At 59.0% G+C, this 14,580-nt stretch overlaps 2 protein-coding genes across 2 annotated transcripts in view; one reads left to right on the top strand and one right to left on the bottom strand.

Annotated features, from left to right (window-relative positions):
• Positions 1-111: 111 nt before the first annotated feature.
• Positions 112-7,447, bottom strand: GAS2L2 (growth arrest specific 2 like 2; the record flags this gene model as incomplete). Its single annotated transcript, XM_081110729.1, is given in 7 exon segments — positions 112-1,633; positions 2,174-2,214; positions 2,218-2,423; positions 3,035-3,131; positions 4,460-4,567; positions 5,521-5,762; positions 7,063-7,447. Coding segments are annotated over 7 exon segments (2,601 nt in total).
• A 4,317-nt stretch (positions 7,448-11,764) lies between these two features.
• The window catches only part of LOC308533085 (uncharacterized protein C17orf50), a 32,643-nt gene continuing 29,827 nt past the window's right edge, over positions 11,765-14,580 (top strand). The window contains exons 1-2 of the mRNA XM_081110862.1: positions 11,765-12,415; positions 12,492-12,655. Of these exons, the coding sequence (XP_080966988.1) occupies positions 11,769-12,415; positions 12,492-12,655 (811 nt within the window). The 5' untranslated portion in view covers positions 11,765-11,768. The remainder of the gene's footprint in view (positions 12,416-12,491; positions 12,656-14,580) is intronic.

The following is a 14,580-nucleotide window of genomic DNA, read 5'->3' as shown; positions in this document are numbered from 1 at the left end:
TGGCCAAGGCCCTGTATCGAGGTGAGGGGCCCTTCCTTCTGTCCCTGCGGCTGGGATTCCAGTGGCTACCTGGGCATTCTTTTTACCGGCTCTGGGATGAGAAGCCCCTCCTTAGACCCAGGACTCCTCCTCCGGTGGGAGCGGATCCAGTTGCTGAGGCCCCAGGCTCTCCGAACGTGGGGGTCTGCTCTCCAGTGGAACGGCTGCCTCTTTCTCCTCCTTTCCTTCCTCTTTCTCCCCTGCCCAGGCTCCATCCACCAGGGCTGCCTCCCCTCCCTTCCCACCCAGCGCTGACACTCTTTCCAGCCTGCCGCTTGGGGGCGCCCTGGCTGGACCCAAGCGGAGGTAGGCCAGGGGTTTGGGGATTCGCGAAGGCCGCTCCTCAGGCCTGTGGTCTCTCCGGGGCCGGAGTCTGAGCCTCAGCTTCAGCTTGTAGATAGACGGTACTCTTCGGGGCTTCCGCAGTGTTCTCTGGCCCCTGCCTGGACGTGCCTTGGCTTTGTCAGAATTGGGGTCCAAGGGCGAAGGTGTGGGGGCTTCTAGGCTGGCAGACACAGGAGGGGCTGAGCAGTCCTGCCCTCCTGGAGCTGGGACCTTCCTCATCCTGGTGTCCTTGGCACCCAGGGCTGCCTTTGTCCTTGGCCCACTCTCTCTGGCTCCCAGTTTCCCCTTTGGGCTTCCTGGGCCTGTGGTAACTGCCAGCTTAGGGGAGCCTGGAGGGGCAGCCTTCCAGGCGCCCAGGTCCACTTTAATGAGGGGTGGAGGGCCCTGAGCCAGTTCTTGGATGACTTTGTCATAAGGACCCCCAGGCTCAGGCCACCGCCCACCCAGGCTGGGGACGTAGACTCCGCTGCGAGGGATGAGCCCAGAACCTGGGCCCCGGGGGTGGGCAGTCCCCACCTCTAGCAGCTTCATGTTGGCCAAAAGCTCCTCCTCAAGGCTATGGCAGATGGCTGGCTTCTTGATCCCACCCAAGGTCAGGGGCATGTCCAGGCTCCGGGACTCTCCGGCTTCTGCTGTCACCCAGACGTCCAGCTTCTGGACCCCTTGCCTTCCTTCCACAGAGCAGTCCCCACGACTGGGCCCAGCCAGGACTCCAGTGGCAGCCCCTGGTGGTATGGAGCTTCTCTCCAGTTCTGTTGTAAGACCTCCACTTTCAGTACCTGGAAAGCTTCCTCCTGGAGTGGGAGGTCGGGCAGGGGCCAACTGGACAGGGATCTTGGTGGGTCCTTTAACGGGGGATGGAGAACGGACGGACACTGGCTCCCTGAGCTGGGAGGGAGCATCACCCCGAGGCGGCTTCCTGGGGCCCATGGGCTTGGCTGACGGACTGGAGTAACGAGGCAGGGGAGATGGTCCTCTTGCTGGGGTCCCTTTGGCAGTAGCCTCAGGGGCTCGGAGTCTCTGGGGGGTGGGGGTCCTGGGATGGGTTCTCCAGCTGTCTGTCTCCTCATGAACCCAAGATGTAGGAGTCCTTCCCCTGGGGAGCTCAGGGGGGTGTCTGTCCTCCCTCTTCCCTGAGGAGGTGCACTGTGGGTCTCGGCCCCTGGGGGTGGATGAGGATTGGGGGCTGGGTGAGCTGTGCCCAGCTGGCAGCTGCCTCTCAGGTGGGGCGGGTGGCTTCTCCTGGCGCCTGCAAGGGAGAATCATAAGGCTGTCAGGGTCGCCTAATCCAGCCCCCTGGCTCTGGGAAGGGCTGGCTCCAAGGGGGCCAGACTTCATGTGGAAGGAAACAGATGTTCCCTCTCTCTCTGTGTCTGTCCAAGGATATTCCTTATGGCAGATACCGTTCAACTTTATTCTCCATCATTCCCTTGAAGCAGGTAGAAAGCAGCCTGGTCTGCACCCTGGGTTACTTCAAACCCAGCAAATACAGGTCACCAGTCTTAGGTGGCAGGGGAGTCTTAGTGTCTGCTCTACCATGAAATGGCAGCAAGGCCTTGCATAAGCCTGTTCCTTTTATGGGCCTCAGCTTCCTCATCTGTGAAATGGGAGCACATGAAGTAACTAGATAATCCCAAAGGTATTGGGTGCTTTTTTGGTTCTGAACACCTGAGGTCTTGTTGGGGTGAGGGTACTGCCAAGAGACTCATTCCCTTCATCTTGGGGTGGGGTGGCCTTTGAGAATGTGGGCTCCAAAGGAGAAAGAGGCCCTGCCGTCCCTCCCCTGTACCTCAGGAATGGTGGTGTCTCTCTGAGGACCCCTGCCCCTGCTCACCATTCACTGCGGGGTGTGGGGGAGGAGGCGGGGGGCCTCAGCTTCCGGCCTGAAGAGGTGTATGTCTTCCAGTCCACGGGGGGCAGTGGGCTCTGAGAGCGGCTGATGGTCATCGTAGGCTGTGGCTGCCAGGGCTCATCCAGCACCCTCACTTCGTGCTGCACCGGTGGGACCGGGGGCTTCAGGAAGCTGCCTGGCTTGTGTGCTACCAACACAGCCCCCAGAGAGGAGAGAAGGAAAGGATGACATTCCTGCTGCTGGCTCTCGTCACAGCTGTTCCACACTCCACGCCCCACATTAGAGACAGTGGGACCTACAGGGGCAGGGACAGCACCAGTGCCAGAATGTTCTTATGGGGGTTCAGGGGATGAAATCCGGTGCGAGGCCTCAGCAGGGGACTTATATAAAGCGGATTTGTATTGCAAGTTCACATATTTTACGTAGAATGAATGCTTATTAGGGGGCTGGAGGTGCTGGTGGGGATTACTGGAGGACTAAAGACCCCTCCAGGTCATGCTTGGTGCCACCGCTGTGGACATCACAGCCAGACCTAAGCCCTGCCAAGATGCACCCTGACCAAATGCTGATTCTCTGTGTTTGGCGCCATCTTGTGGCTGGAGTTGGTATCGCACCTATGCCTGCTCAGCTTGCTTTCTGGAGCTGAGGGGGCACCACACCTGTATCTTCTATAGCATCTTCTTTTCTCCATATCCCCCTCCTCCACCCCACACACCTCTTGCCCCTGGAGTTCATACCTACCTCCCACTTCCAGCCTCCCAACCCAGAGCGCAGGGAGGGGACTCGCAAGGGACTCACAGAGGGAGGTACACCTGCAGGGGTCGTGTTTGTCCAAATAATGGCCCAGGGTGTCCCAGCCGCCCCCGACACGCACCATCACGTGGTTCCGGAGGACCTGCAGGGGGGCAAGTATAAGGTAGAGGACAAAATGGAGAGTGTGCCCTCTTTCTGGACCAGCCTGCCGGTTCCTAGCACACACCCCACCTATGTACACATGCAAATATTCCCTTGTAGTTGGGTGTGTGCATATTTTGCCACCTGAGTCTCCTCTGTGATGGGCATCAGATGACACATGTTGTCAAGGGTGGAGGCAGGTCAAACAGAAAGTTGTCCCACAATGAAACCAGGCATCGCACAAGCATTGTGCTGTCTGGCGCAGAGCCCTCTCCTCTCCCTTCACGGTAAAGGGTTCCCCCTGCGCATGCTTGTACAGTGGGGCCTTGACTTACGAGTGTCCCGACTAACGAGTTTTTTTGAGATATGAGCCGTCTCTCGGCCGATTTTTTGTTCTGAGTTGCAAGCTCAAAAAAATTCGGGTTACGAGCCAGCTTCAGATACCCCACCGCTAGTTGGCACAGCGAAAGTCACAGTGATTTGACGTACGAGTAATTTGAGTTATGAGCTCAAATTATGAGCTCAGACGAATTAAACTCGTAAGTCAAGGCCCCACTGTATTAGAAACGGGGCCCTGGCTCTGCAGCGTGTGTCAAAGAACCCGGGGGACTCTGCCCCACTCCACTCGGTCACACAGTCTCTCTAGGCCTCCATTTCCTCCGTTGAAAAGTGGGGCCACAATTCCTTGCCCCAACCTACTTCACAGGGCTGTTGGCTCAGGGCCTGGGTGCGGGCTTAGGGAGCTGGCTCTGTCCCCAGCTGTGGCCTGTGCCCTAAAGGGCTTGGCCATGTCCCTGAGCTGCAGGCCACTCCCCTGGGTACAGACTGTTTCTACAGAGGGTCAGCCAGGTATGGAGCGTGGGGGAGGGAGCGGGGGGCACATTTCAGCTTGTCCTACTGCTCACAGTGCAGAAGGTACCAAGCCAGGCACCTGAGGGGTGAACCCTGAGGCCCCTGTGGCTGGGCCGTGCACTGGACACAAACTTGGGGTTCTCAAGCCCCTTGCTCTGACCAGGCCTGTGGGTGGAGTGGCGGTGATAGAAGCTGGGAGGGCCCTTCATACCTCACTTCTGCCTGGGACCCCTCAGAATCAGGCTAAGTTAGAGGCAGATGGTGGGGGTGGTTCTGGCTGCTCCAATGGAAGCAGGGGATAGGCTTGCCACCTTTGTGAGGAATCTTCTGGAATTTTTCCAGGGAGAGGAAGCAAGCCTCAAGACCTGATACGCTGGGCTGAACGGTGACTTCCTATTCTAGCCCTCAGGCCCGGGCAGGGTCCCATGGAGGGAAATCCTAGTCTGCTGACCCTGGGCCCTTCACCCCAACACTTACCCGGATGAAGATGAGGGTGTTGGAGTCCCCCACACGGTACTTCCCCTCGGACACCTTGACCATGGAGAACTGAACTGGGCATGTGCAGTGGCTCACAAGGTTCTGCACCTGTGGGCAGTGGGCATGGCCTCAGCCCTCCTTCTGCACATGTGCCCAAGCTCCCCACCACCCATGCCAAGCCCAGCCCAATGGGGGGGGGGGGGCTTCCTCTCCCCAGAGCCAGCCCAAGGCTTCTGCTGAGGTCAGGGCTGGGGGCTGAGAAGTGAGTAGGGAAGACTTTTAATGAACCAGCGAGAACAAGACCTGGAGTGGTCACCTATGGCCCAGCGCCCACGTGGTCAGCTGATGGGGGTGGTGGAGTGGAATGGCGAAGAAGGTGGGCCTTGGAATCTGACAGGCGCTGGCAGGGTCAGAGTCCTGCCTCCACTGTGTCATAGGCTCTGGCCAGTTAAGGGACCTCCCGACCCCAATTCCTCGGCGGGAGAACGGGGCTAACACAGTAAGAGCTGACTCCATGGCAGGCGCCCTCTGCACTCTGAACCCTTCATATGCACTTTCGGATCTAATGCTCATGCCAGTCGTAGAAGCCAGGTACTGTTACTGCCCCGCGCGCCAGGAAGGCAACACAGGCACAGAGAGGTTAAATACCTGCCCAACGTCACACAGCTGCAAAGCAGCGGAACTCAGGCTTGATCCCAGGTGTCAGAGATGGTGCCAGGGACTGTGTTCTTAAAAACCATCTCTCGGGGGTCACATGAGCGAGGTGTAGAATACTGGATTTCTAATGAAAACGTCATTGAGGCTTAGCTACTACTATCTGTGATTAGGACTGAGACATAAACCCACTCTGTGGATTAGTGTGGGGTGGGAACAGGAGTTCAAAAAGGGGGTGGCCCAGAGGGGACAGGAGTAGGGAGGGGAGGGGAGGGGAGGGGAGGGGAGGGGAGGGGAGGGGAGGGGAGGGGAGGGGAGGGGAGGGGAGGGGAGGGGAGGGGAGGGGAGGGGAGGGGAGGGCGGGGCAAAGGAAGGCGGGGCCTTGAGGGCGAGTCCCGAGCCCTCACCATCCGGTCCAGGCTGCGGAAGTGGCAGGGCCGGCGCCGGGGCGGCGCGGGCGGCGGGGGGTCGGGCGGGGGCAGGGCCAGCTCCCGCCGCAGCTCCTCGTCGATCTCCTCCTCCAGCTGCACCAGGGTGGGCGCCGCCACCCCGAAGCGCCAGGCCCGGCGGCCCAGCTCCAGCAAACACAGCACCACGCTCTTGACGTTCTTGCGCAGCACCAAGTCCTCCGTCTCGAACATGAGCACCTCTGGCAAGGGGAGGGGGAGGGGTGGGGAGGACGCCTGAGCCCGCTGGCCTTTCCGGAGCCAGGCGGTGGGAAGCCTGGGTCCGAGGATCCCAGTTGGCACCAGCCCCCGAGAAGGGTCTGGGCAGAATCGGTCAGGCACTGAGTGCAGACAGGGTGGCTCCTGTCACAGGAGAGGGCAGGGTGGGGGTGGGAAGAAGTGACCCAGCCAAGCACAGGACCCTGGGGCCTGGCTGTGAGACCGGCTGAGTCCAGAAGCAAGAAGCCGTTTGTTCTGCTTCCTCCTCTGACCTCCAGTAGCCTCCAGGCATCTCATCCTCTACCTCCAGCCCAGGTGTCACGGGGCAGGGCTGAGTAGGGGCTGGGAGCCTGACCGCCAGGGATCCTTGACACTCCCACCCGCCAGCTGCGTGACCTTGGGCTAGTCCCTGAGCCCTCAGTCTTCTCTTCTGTAAAATGGGGACATAGCCTATTTCATGGGATGGTTGTGTTTGCAGACACAGCGCAGCACATAGTAAGTGCTCAATAAAACCCTAGCCTTGCTCACCCCTCCAACCCTGCCCCTCACTGCCTTGCCACCAGCCAGGAGCCCGGCCTAACCCTCCCCTCTGCCTCACACCCGCGCCTTTGGCCTGGAGGGTGGCACAACGTCCAGCTCCCTCCCACTGCTGGTCCCAGGCCCAGGAGATGAGGGACCCTGACACTCACTCCCCTGAGTCCCACAAGCCCCAGCACGGCTGGCCCCTCCCTAATGCCCGGTGCTTCCTCTGCTGTTCTCTCAGCAGCTCGCCCGGCCTGTGCCCTCCCTCACAGCAGCTTCTCCGTCACCAAACGGTGCTGCCCCTGCTGGTCCCCTGCTTCCCCCAGACTCCATGCCTCAACACGCAGCTCACACTTCCTTCTTCCGTGCGGCCTCTCTGCCCCCACCTTCCACCTCACCAGGTAGCTGTTCCCTCCCCGGCGCTCACACCCCTCTCCCGAGCTTTTATCACAATCCGTCTTCATTCCTAGACCCCGAACTCCTTGGAACTGGGGACCAGAGCTCTCCGTCCTCGGCGCTTCACACAAAGGAGATAGGGACTCAGCATGTGTTTGTTGAATGAATGAGTCATTCAACGAACACCTTTCTTTACTGAGGATTTACTATGAGATGGGGAAACGGAAGGATGAAAAGGGATGAGCTGGCCCAAGGCAAATCTGGAAGGAGGACCCTGGCTGTTGGCCCTCAGTGCAGCCTGGGCCTCGGAGAGGAGGGGGCGCCCAGCAAGGTAAGGGTCTGGGAAGGGGAGGGCCAGGGGCGTACCTTGGATGCCCATCTCCTTGCGACACCACTCGATGAAGTTGGAGACGTTGTCCCGGGCCTGAAACGTGCCTGGCTGGGCAGCCCCATTGCAGGACACCCCGGCCCGTGGCACGGGAATCCTGCGGGCTCGGGCAGGTGCCGCAGCCAGGAAGGCCAGGGCAGCCTCGGTGATGGCGTTGGCATGCCGGCACAGCACCAGGCCCGTTTCCAGCACCTGCAGGAAGTTGGCAGCACTGATGTCCAGCCCGTAGAGATCCCGGAGCCACTCGGCCAGGTCCTCCTTCATGGCTTCCAGGTACTGCTCGCTGGACTTAAAGGGCCGGATGCTGCGCACCGGAGGCCCTGGGGTCCCAGGCCTCCTCCCTCGTCTCCCACGCTGGGACATGGCTTGACCCTCCGCGGAGGAGGAGGTGGGCACCTCTTCTGTCCTGCTCTTTGTCTTCACTCCTGCCACCTGCTGTGTCTTAGCTGGTTCTCCCTGACTCCCGGTTCCCCTTCTACCCTGGGAGAGCCTCGGATTTCAGGTTCTGCCACTTGCCACTGGCTTCAGCCGCCTCCCCCAGGCTGGCCGGGTCCCGCCCCCTCCCGCATCCCTCAGTCCCTGCCAGGACTTTCCCTACTTGGTGGCCCTGCAGCAGCCTCACTCTTTGGCTGCCCAGTGGACCCAGAGTTCGCCACCTGCCAGGACAGATGGAAGTGAGGACACTCCTGTCTCCCCTCCAGGGCTGGACAGGTCCCTCTGGCTGCCTCCCACCCCCCACCGCCAGCCGGACCTCAATGGAGCCTGGCCTGGCCTCTCCACCCTCCTTTCTTCTCTCCTCTCCTTGGAGACAGCGGCTGCTACAAACACTCCTGTTAACTCTTCCTGGCTGGCAAGGACTGCCCTGCAGAGCCCGCCCTGGAGCTGGAACAGGGAGGAAAAGTGGGGTTGAACACGGGGGAGGCTTCTGGGGCATGGGGGGCAGGGGAGGGCCAGGGGGTGCCGCGGTGGTTAGTGAGCACTGTAGGATGGGGATGAATACACACGGTGACAGAGTCTAAAGACATGAGTTTAGCCCTGGACCCTCTGCTAAGTCCCTCTGTGACCTTCATATGCTACCTAGCCTCTCTGTGCCTTCGTTTTCCCAAGTGTAACATGGGAACACTACTATCTACCTCCCTGGGGTGTTTTGAGGGTGAGGAATAAAGGTATCATGTATGTGGAAAGTATCAGACTGTAAGAACACACATGCTCGGGGCAGGGTGGGTCCCAGCTCTTGGTGATTCTCCCAGCATCCTTGTCTACACACCATGACCCCCCCACACCCTCCCGCACTTTCTTTTGAGAATCTGCACATCCCTAACTCTACCCACAGGATTCCTCCACAGTGGGCTGTCGCTCATAGTACCTCACCCCAGGGCCACAGCAATGCATTCATTCAACAAGTATGTCTTGAGTACCTACTGGGGGCCAGACACTATGATAGGCCTACATCTAGAGCAATCAATGAGGCCCCTGACTCGATGGAGGCTGCTTGCATGTTAAGGAGTGCTGCTTGACAAATAGCAAACAAATAAACCTATGTGAGTCAGATGGTGCTAAACACCAGGGAGAAAACTAACCGACTAAAGAAATGGGTGTGTGTGTGGAATTTTATATAAGGTGGTCGGGCAAGGCCTCCCTGATGTGATATTGAACGGAGACCTTAGAGAAGTAAGGGAGCAGGACCTGCAGGGATCTGGGGGAAGGGTACTGGGGCAGAGGGAACAGCCAGTGTAAAAGCTCTGGCAGCCTGGCCTGCATGGCTCAGTAGCTGAGCATCGACCTATGAACCAGAAGGTCACGGTTCAACTCCCAGTCAGGGCACATGCCCGGGTTACTGGCTCTATCCCCAGTAGGGGGCGTGCAATAGGCAGCCAATCAATGATTCTCTCTCATCATTGATGTTTCTTTCTCTCTCGACCTCCCTCTTCCGCTCTGAAATCAATAAAAAATATTTTAAGAAAAGCTCTGGCAGGAGCCTGCTTGGAATGTTCCAGGAATAATAGAGGTGGGATATGGGGCAGAGAGCATGCAGGGCTTTTCTTAACCTTTTAGAGGGGAAGTTTCTTTCAGTTACCTTCTAAAGGCATCAAGGCCTGATGGTTGTCCCCAAGAAAACCGGAGCAGCAGGAGGCCCTAGTCCAGCCGTGGGCAAACTACGGCCTGCGGGCCAGATCTGGCCCGTTTGAAATGAATAAAACTAAAAAAAAAAAAAAGACCGTACCCTTTTATGTAATGATGTTTACTTTGAATTTATATTAGTTCACACAAACACTCCATGCATGCTTTTGTTCCGGCCCTCCGGTCCAGTTTAAGAACCCATTGTGGCCCTCGAGTCAAAAAGTTTGCCCACCCCTGCCCTAGTTCCTCGCTTATATGATCCTCTCAGTGGGGTTGAATGTCCTCATGCCAGGCAGCTGGGTTTCCCCTGAGCTGAGGCAGTGAGCTGGCCGTAGTGAAGTGGGGTGCAGGGCTGAGGAAGGATAGGGACAGAACAGAAAGGGGAGGAGAGAAAATAATGATACAATAAGCAGTGCTCTGTGGGCCAGGTAAAGTGGTATTGTACCACAACATCTGGTTTACAGATGAGGAGACTGAGGGTCAGAGAGAGAACATGCTGAAGACCAGGCATCTTTAAGTATATATATATATATTTGATTTCAGAGAGGAGTGAGAGATAGAAACATCAATGATAAGACAGAATCATTGATTGGCTGCTTCCTGCACGCCCCCTACTGGGGATCAAGCCCACAACCCCGGCATTTGCCCTTGACCAGAATCAAACTGGGACCCTTCAGTCTGCAGGCCTATCCACAGAGCCAGACACCTTTTATATTTATGTGGTAGAGCCCTAGCCTGTTTGGCTCAGTGGATAGAGCATCGGCCTGTGGACCAAAGGGTCCCAGGTTCAATCCCGGTCAAGGGCACGTACCTTGGTTGCAGGCTCCTTAGGCCCTGGCCCTGGTTGGAGGCAGCCAATCGATATGTTTTTCTCACATCGATGTTTCTCTCTGTCTTTCCCTCTCTCCTCCACTCTCCCTAAAAATCAATGGAAAAATATCCTCGGGTGAGGATTAACAAAAAATAAAATAAATATATTTATGTGCTGGAGCTAGGTTTGAACCCACCCTCTGCTGTCTTTCAATAATGCCGTTTCACGAGGAAGATAGGGGGTATCTGGGTGGAGGCCTAGAAAAGGCAGATTCCTGAGTGGAACCATATGGGCAGGTGAGGTTCCAGCCCCGCCCAGGTGATCCAACTGAAGCCCTGGAGATCAGACCAAGTTCTATGGGTTCTGCTACTTCCTCTCATCCCAGGCTCTGATCGGGCGAAGAAGGCAGCATCGCCTTGGGAAGGATGGATAAGGACGGTAAGTGGGGCTGGAGGCAGGGTGGAGCCAGAGGACAGGGTATCTTGACTACAGGGTGGACCAACCAGCTCATCACCATGGTAACCCCAGAGTAGAAGTCCAGCCTTTTTAAGGTTATACCCATCCAGGTACAAACCCTCTCTTCTCTCTTTCCTGAATATTCTTGGTATCTGCTCCCTCTTCTTTACCTCCTGCGATTCGGACTTTTGTCTTCTCTGGCCTGGACCACAGTGGGTCTCCTTCTGTCAGTTCTGCGCGAGTCCCTGCATCAGGACATTCAGTGGCTCCCAGTGCTGAAGGGCTGTGGCCTTTGGTGTTTAGGGAGCGCGGTGGGATGGGGATGGAAGGGACACAGTGATACAGTCCAAACACATGAGTTTAGCTCTGGACCCTTTGCTAAATGCCTCTGTGAACTTCATAGGCAACCAACGTCCAAACTCCATGGGCCGGCACCCAAAGTCCCAACCTTTCTTTCCAGTGCCCCCTCCTCCTGCAAATCCAGCAGCCCTCTCTGGCTGTGCAATGGGTCTGGCCTTTCACAACCACAAAGCTCCAAGAACGGGCAGAATCTCTGCAGCAACTTTTCTTGGAAGGTTTCCAAAAACCTTAGATGAAATTCGCAGGCCCCTCTGTGACCTACCTCATCCCTCACCCAGCTGAGGGGGTGGTGAAGATGAAGGGACACGATGTATGAAGAGAGTCTAGGGTGGTGATTGCATGTAATTGGTGCTTGATACATGTGAGCTAGAATGCTAATGTGATTAGGATCCCCCTTTGTCTCCAACCTCTGTAGGTTAGGCAGGCATCGATGGCAAGTCGTCTTCACCTCTCCAGGGCAAACCCCAGAAGTTGTGCCTCCTCTGTCACCCTCCCCCTTCTCATGACAAGGCTGGCTCCCCAGGTCCAGCTGCCCGCAGGGCACACCAGGGTGCTGGGCTAGTGTTTGCTGCTGAGGGTGGACACCCCCTGCTCCCCCGTCAGGCAGGTTGCTTTCCATGTCAGCCCAGGAACTTCCTGCCCGCAAGGGCCACTGCTTAGAGTCGAACAAAGACATCAGCAAGAGGGGCCAGTGGCGGCTGAATCTGGCTGGCAATTGGGGTCATGCCTGGAAGGAGGAAGACACACTTTTTCCTAACGGGTCTGCCCATTGGCGGCCCCTTTTTCTAATCATACGAGGTGCTGTGTGCCCACTGCCCACCCACCCTCCACAGGTGATGCTGGGCTCCCTTAAGGCCAGGCCCGCTTGGAAGAAGGAAGTCCCATCTAGAAAACAAAACGTAAACAGCCACGCGTCAGGATTCCAGCCAGGACACCATGTTTATTGACGGCCACGGACCAGCACCCACCCTAGAGCCAGTTAGAGAGGTGATGAGCCCTCATTGGTGCCAGGTTCGGAACTCTCCTGGCTGCCTCCTGTTCATTGCTTCCCGCTGGCCAAGCCCGCGTGGGCGCCTGGCACTCGGCGATCTCACACCTGCCTCACATCAACCCCTGAAAGGCACTCCTCTCCCATTTCACAGGCGAGCAAACGGCCTTGTCTCAGTCCTCAGTCCCAGGAAGCGCAGACACCGGGGCAATCAGGTGGGGTGGGGTGGGGAAGAGTGGGGTTGTGGGCACAGAAGAGTCAGGGTACGACCCTCTCTCCTCCCGCCCGCAGGCGTGAAGACCCCCTTGTGGAAGAAGGAGCCGGAGGAGCCGCGGGTCCGGGAGGAGGAGGCGGAAGAGGAGGGGTCGGAGGAGGAGGACGAGGGGAGGCAGCCGCCGGAGAGTGCGGCCGCGGGCGAGGCGGAGCGCCGGGAGGCGGAGGACGCCGAGGGCCGCGGGGGGAGCGTGGCCTACAGCCCGCTGCGCCAGGAGCCCAGCGCCCAGCAGGTGGCGCTGCTGCGGCGCGCGGACAGCGGCTTCTGGGGCTGGCTCCTGCCCTTGGCCTTGCTCCGCGGCCCCGCCGCCCCGGCGGACAGGTGAGGGCGGGCGCGCCCCGGGACCCGGCGGGCGGGGCCGGCGCGGCGCCCTGAGCGTCCGGGTGTCCGCCCGCAGGAGGCGGAACCTCCCGGAGGAGCCGTGTGTGCTACAGACCCAGGGGCCGCCACCGAGCGGCGGGGGTTGCGAGCTCTGCGAGATCCTCTTTTGCAAGAAATGCAGGACCCTGCACAGCAACCCGGCCTACGTGGCGCACTGCATTCTGGAGCACCCGGATCTGGGTGAGGCGCGGGCTTCGGGCGGGGCGGGGGTTGCCGGGGGCCCCCGGAGCGCCCCCACTTAAAGCCTCTGTGCCCCCCATCCTCTCCTGACCCCTGCCTCCCCGCAGCTTTCTCCTGTCCCTGACGCTGAGCGCTCTCAGCACATCCCAGAGCTGCCCCCGCTCAGAGCCGCGCTCCCAGAGCGCCCCCCGCAGGCAAGCAGGCCCACCGTCCATGTGACGGTGCCGCCAGTCATCTGTCGCCCACCCAATGCAGAGCCCCAGGTCACCTGGAGCTCCATTCCTCCCATAGTGCCCCTGGGGGCCCCCATCCCCTGGCATCACCCAGTGCCTGCTGGCCACCCTGGCAGAGCCTCACATTCATCTCTTGGGTATTTCAGGTCCTTCTGGCATCGCCCCCTAGAGAACCTAACCTTCGGGTTCCTTGCCCCCTCTGAGAAACCTGCTCTTTCCCTCAAATCAGTCAATAAAGCCGCAAGCAAAGTGTCAGTGCCTTGAGCCGGGAGCGAGGAGGCCCTGGTGAGGATGGTGAAGGTGACCCGCCTTCCCTTCTGCAGAAGTTCAAGCCGGAGGGAAACGGGCAGGCGTAGTGCCTCCTCCCTCCGCCTCCCCAAGGACTGGGCGGAGCAAAAACACAGGCACCCAAGGGCAGTCAAAGGTCATTTTCCCCGCTGCGCAGAGGAAAAAATGAAGGCACAGGGCCAGGAATGCCCGTGGGAAGCTGAGGGCTACACTTTGCCAAACCATTCTCCCCGTCCCCTGGAGCCCCGGTCTGGCTGAGGTCAATGTGCGGAGGGCCCTGGGGGTGCAAATGCGGCCCCGGCAGGTGGGAGGGGGGAGGGTCAGAGCCAGATGCTAAAGCCCTGAGGCTGGCTGAGGCCGAAGGCAGAGTGCCAGGGGGAGCTGGTTCCTTCTGTAGGAATCCCAGCTATTCCCGACCAGCCAGGAGGAGCGCCTGGAATGCTGTGTGTGTGGCCTGGAGGATGGAGCCACTGTGAGCACAAGCCTCCCCCAGCCTGACACAAGCCTCCCCCAGCCTGACACAAGCCTCCCCCAGCCTCCCCCAGCCTGACACAAACCTCCCCCAGCCTGCAGAGCCTGCAGAGCCCCCAGCGCCTGCGGGCAGCAGTGAGGCCGCCCAGAGAGGCCCCTGCCCTCCCCCTGCCACCGGGGCTTCTCCATCTGGCCTGAGTGGGGAGGGGAGGGGACAAGGACATTTAGCTTTTTGAGGAGGTAGGCTTCCTCTTCCCATCACACACACACACACACACACACACTCACTCACTCTCACACAGCCTGCCGGTCCTGGCTTGGTCAGAAGAAAGAACAGTCTCCATCTCACCAGCATCCATGCCCACCTGCTCTCCTTGGAAGCTTTTCCAGAGAAGGCTGGTTTGTGCCTACAGGCCCACCAGCTGGGGACCCCTCTATTCCAGCCTCCCACAAAGAGCTGCACTGCATCTGTCTCCCTCCTACTCTGGGTCCTGACCCCACTCAGGGCCTCGAGGTGGGGGACCCTCGTACCCAACCCATCCAGGCTTTCTGGGGGCGGGGCCTCTGTTAAATATGACACAATTCTCCAAGAACTGAGCCGGAAGGTCCTCAGGGGAAGGCAACAGTCTTGCAAAGTGGTCCCAACCTCTCTGATGAGATTTGCATCCTCCCTGGTTGCCCAGTGCTGCTGCCTCATAGACAGGACCTGCACCTTTAGCAGAAAAAACAAAATCCCCAGGCCCGAGGGAAGGAAGAGTCCTTGGGGAAAAGGCTGTGGAGTCTGGGACCCTTTTTGGCTTCTCCTGGGGTTGATCCCGGCCCCACTTCCATGTCCTGGGGAACAGCGCCCAGACAATGAGAGCCACATTCTCCAGGGAACAAACGCAGACCAGCTTCTCTGCTGGGTCTTCTGCAGGGGGGCTCAGAGGCTTC

The sequence above is a fragment of the Myotis nattereri genome (genome assembly GCF_964212035.1).
Source record: "Myotis nattereri genome assembly, chromosome: 16".
Lineage (NCBI taxonomy): Eukaryota > Metazoa > Chordata > Mammalia > Chiroptera > Vespertilionidae > Myotis > Myotis nattereri.
This window is presented reverse-complemented; position numbering and strand designations above follow the sequence as displayed.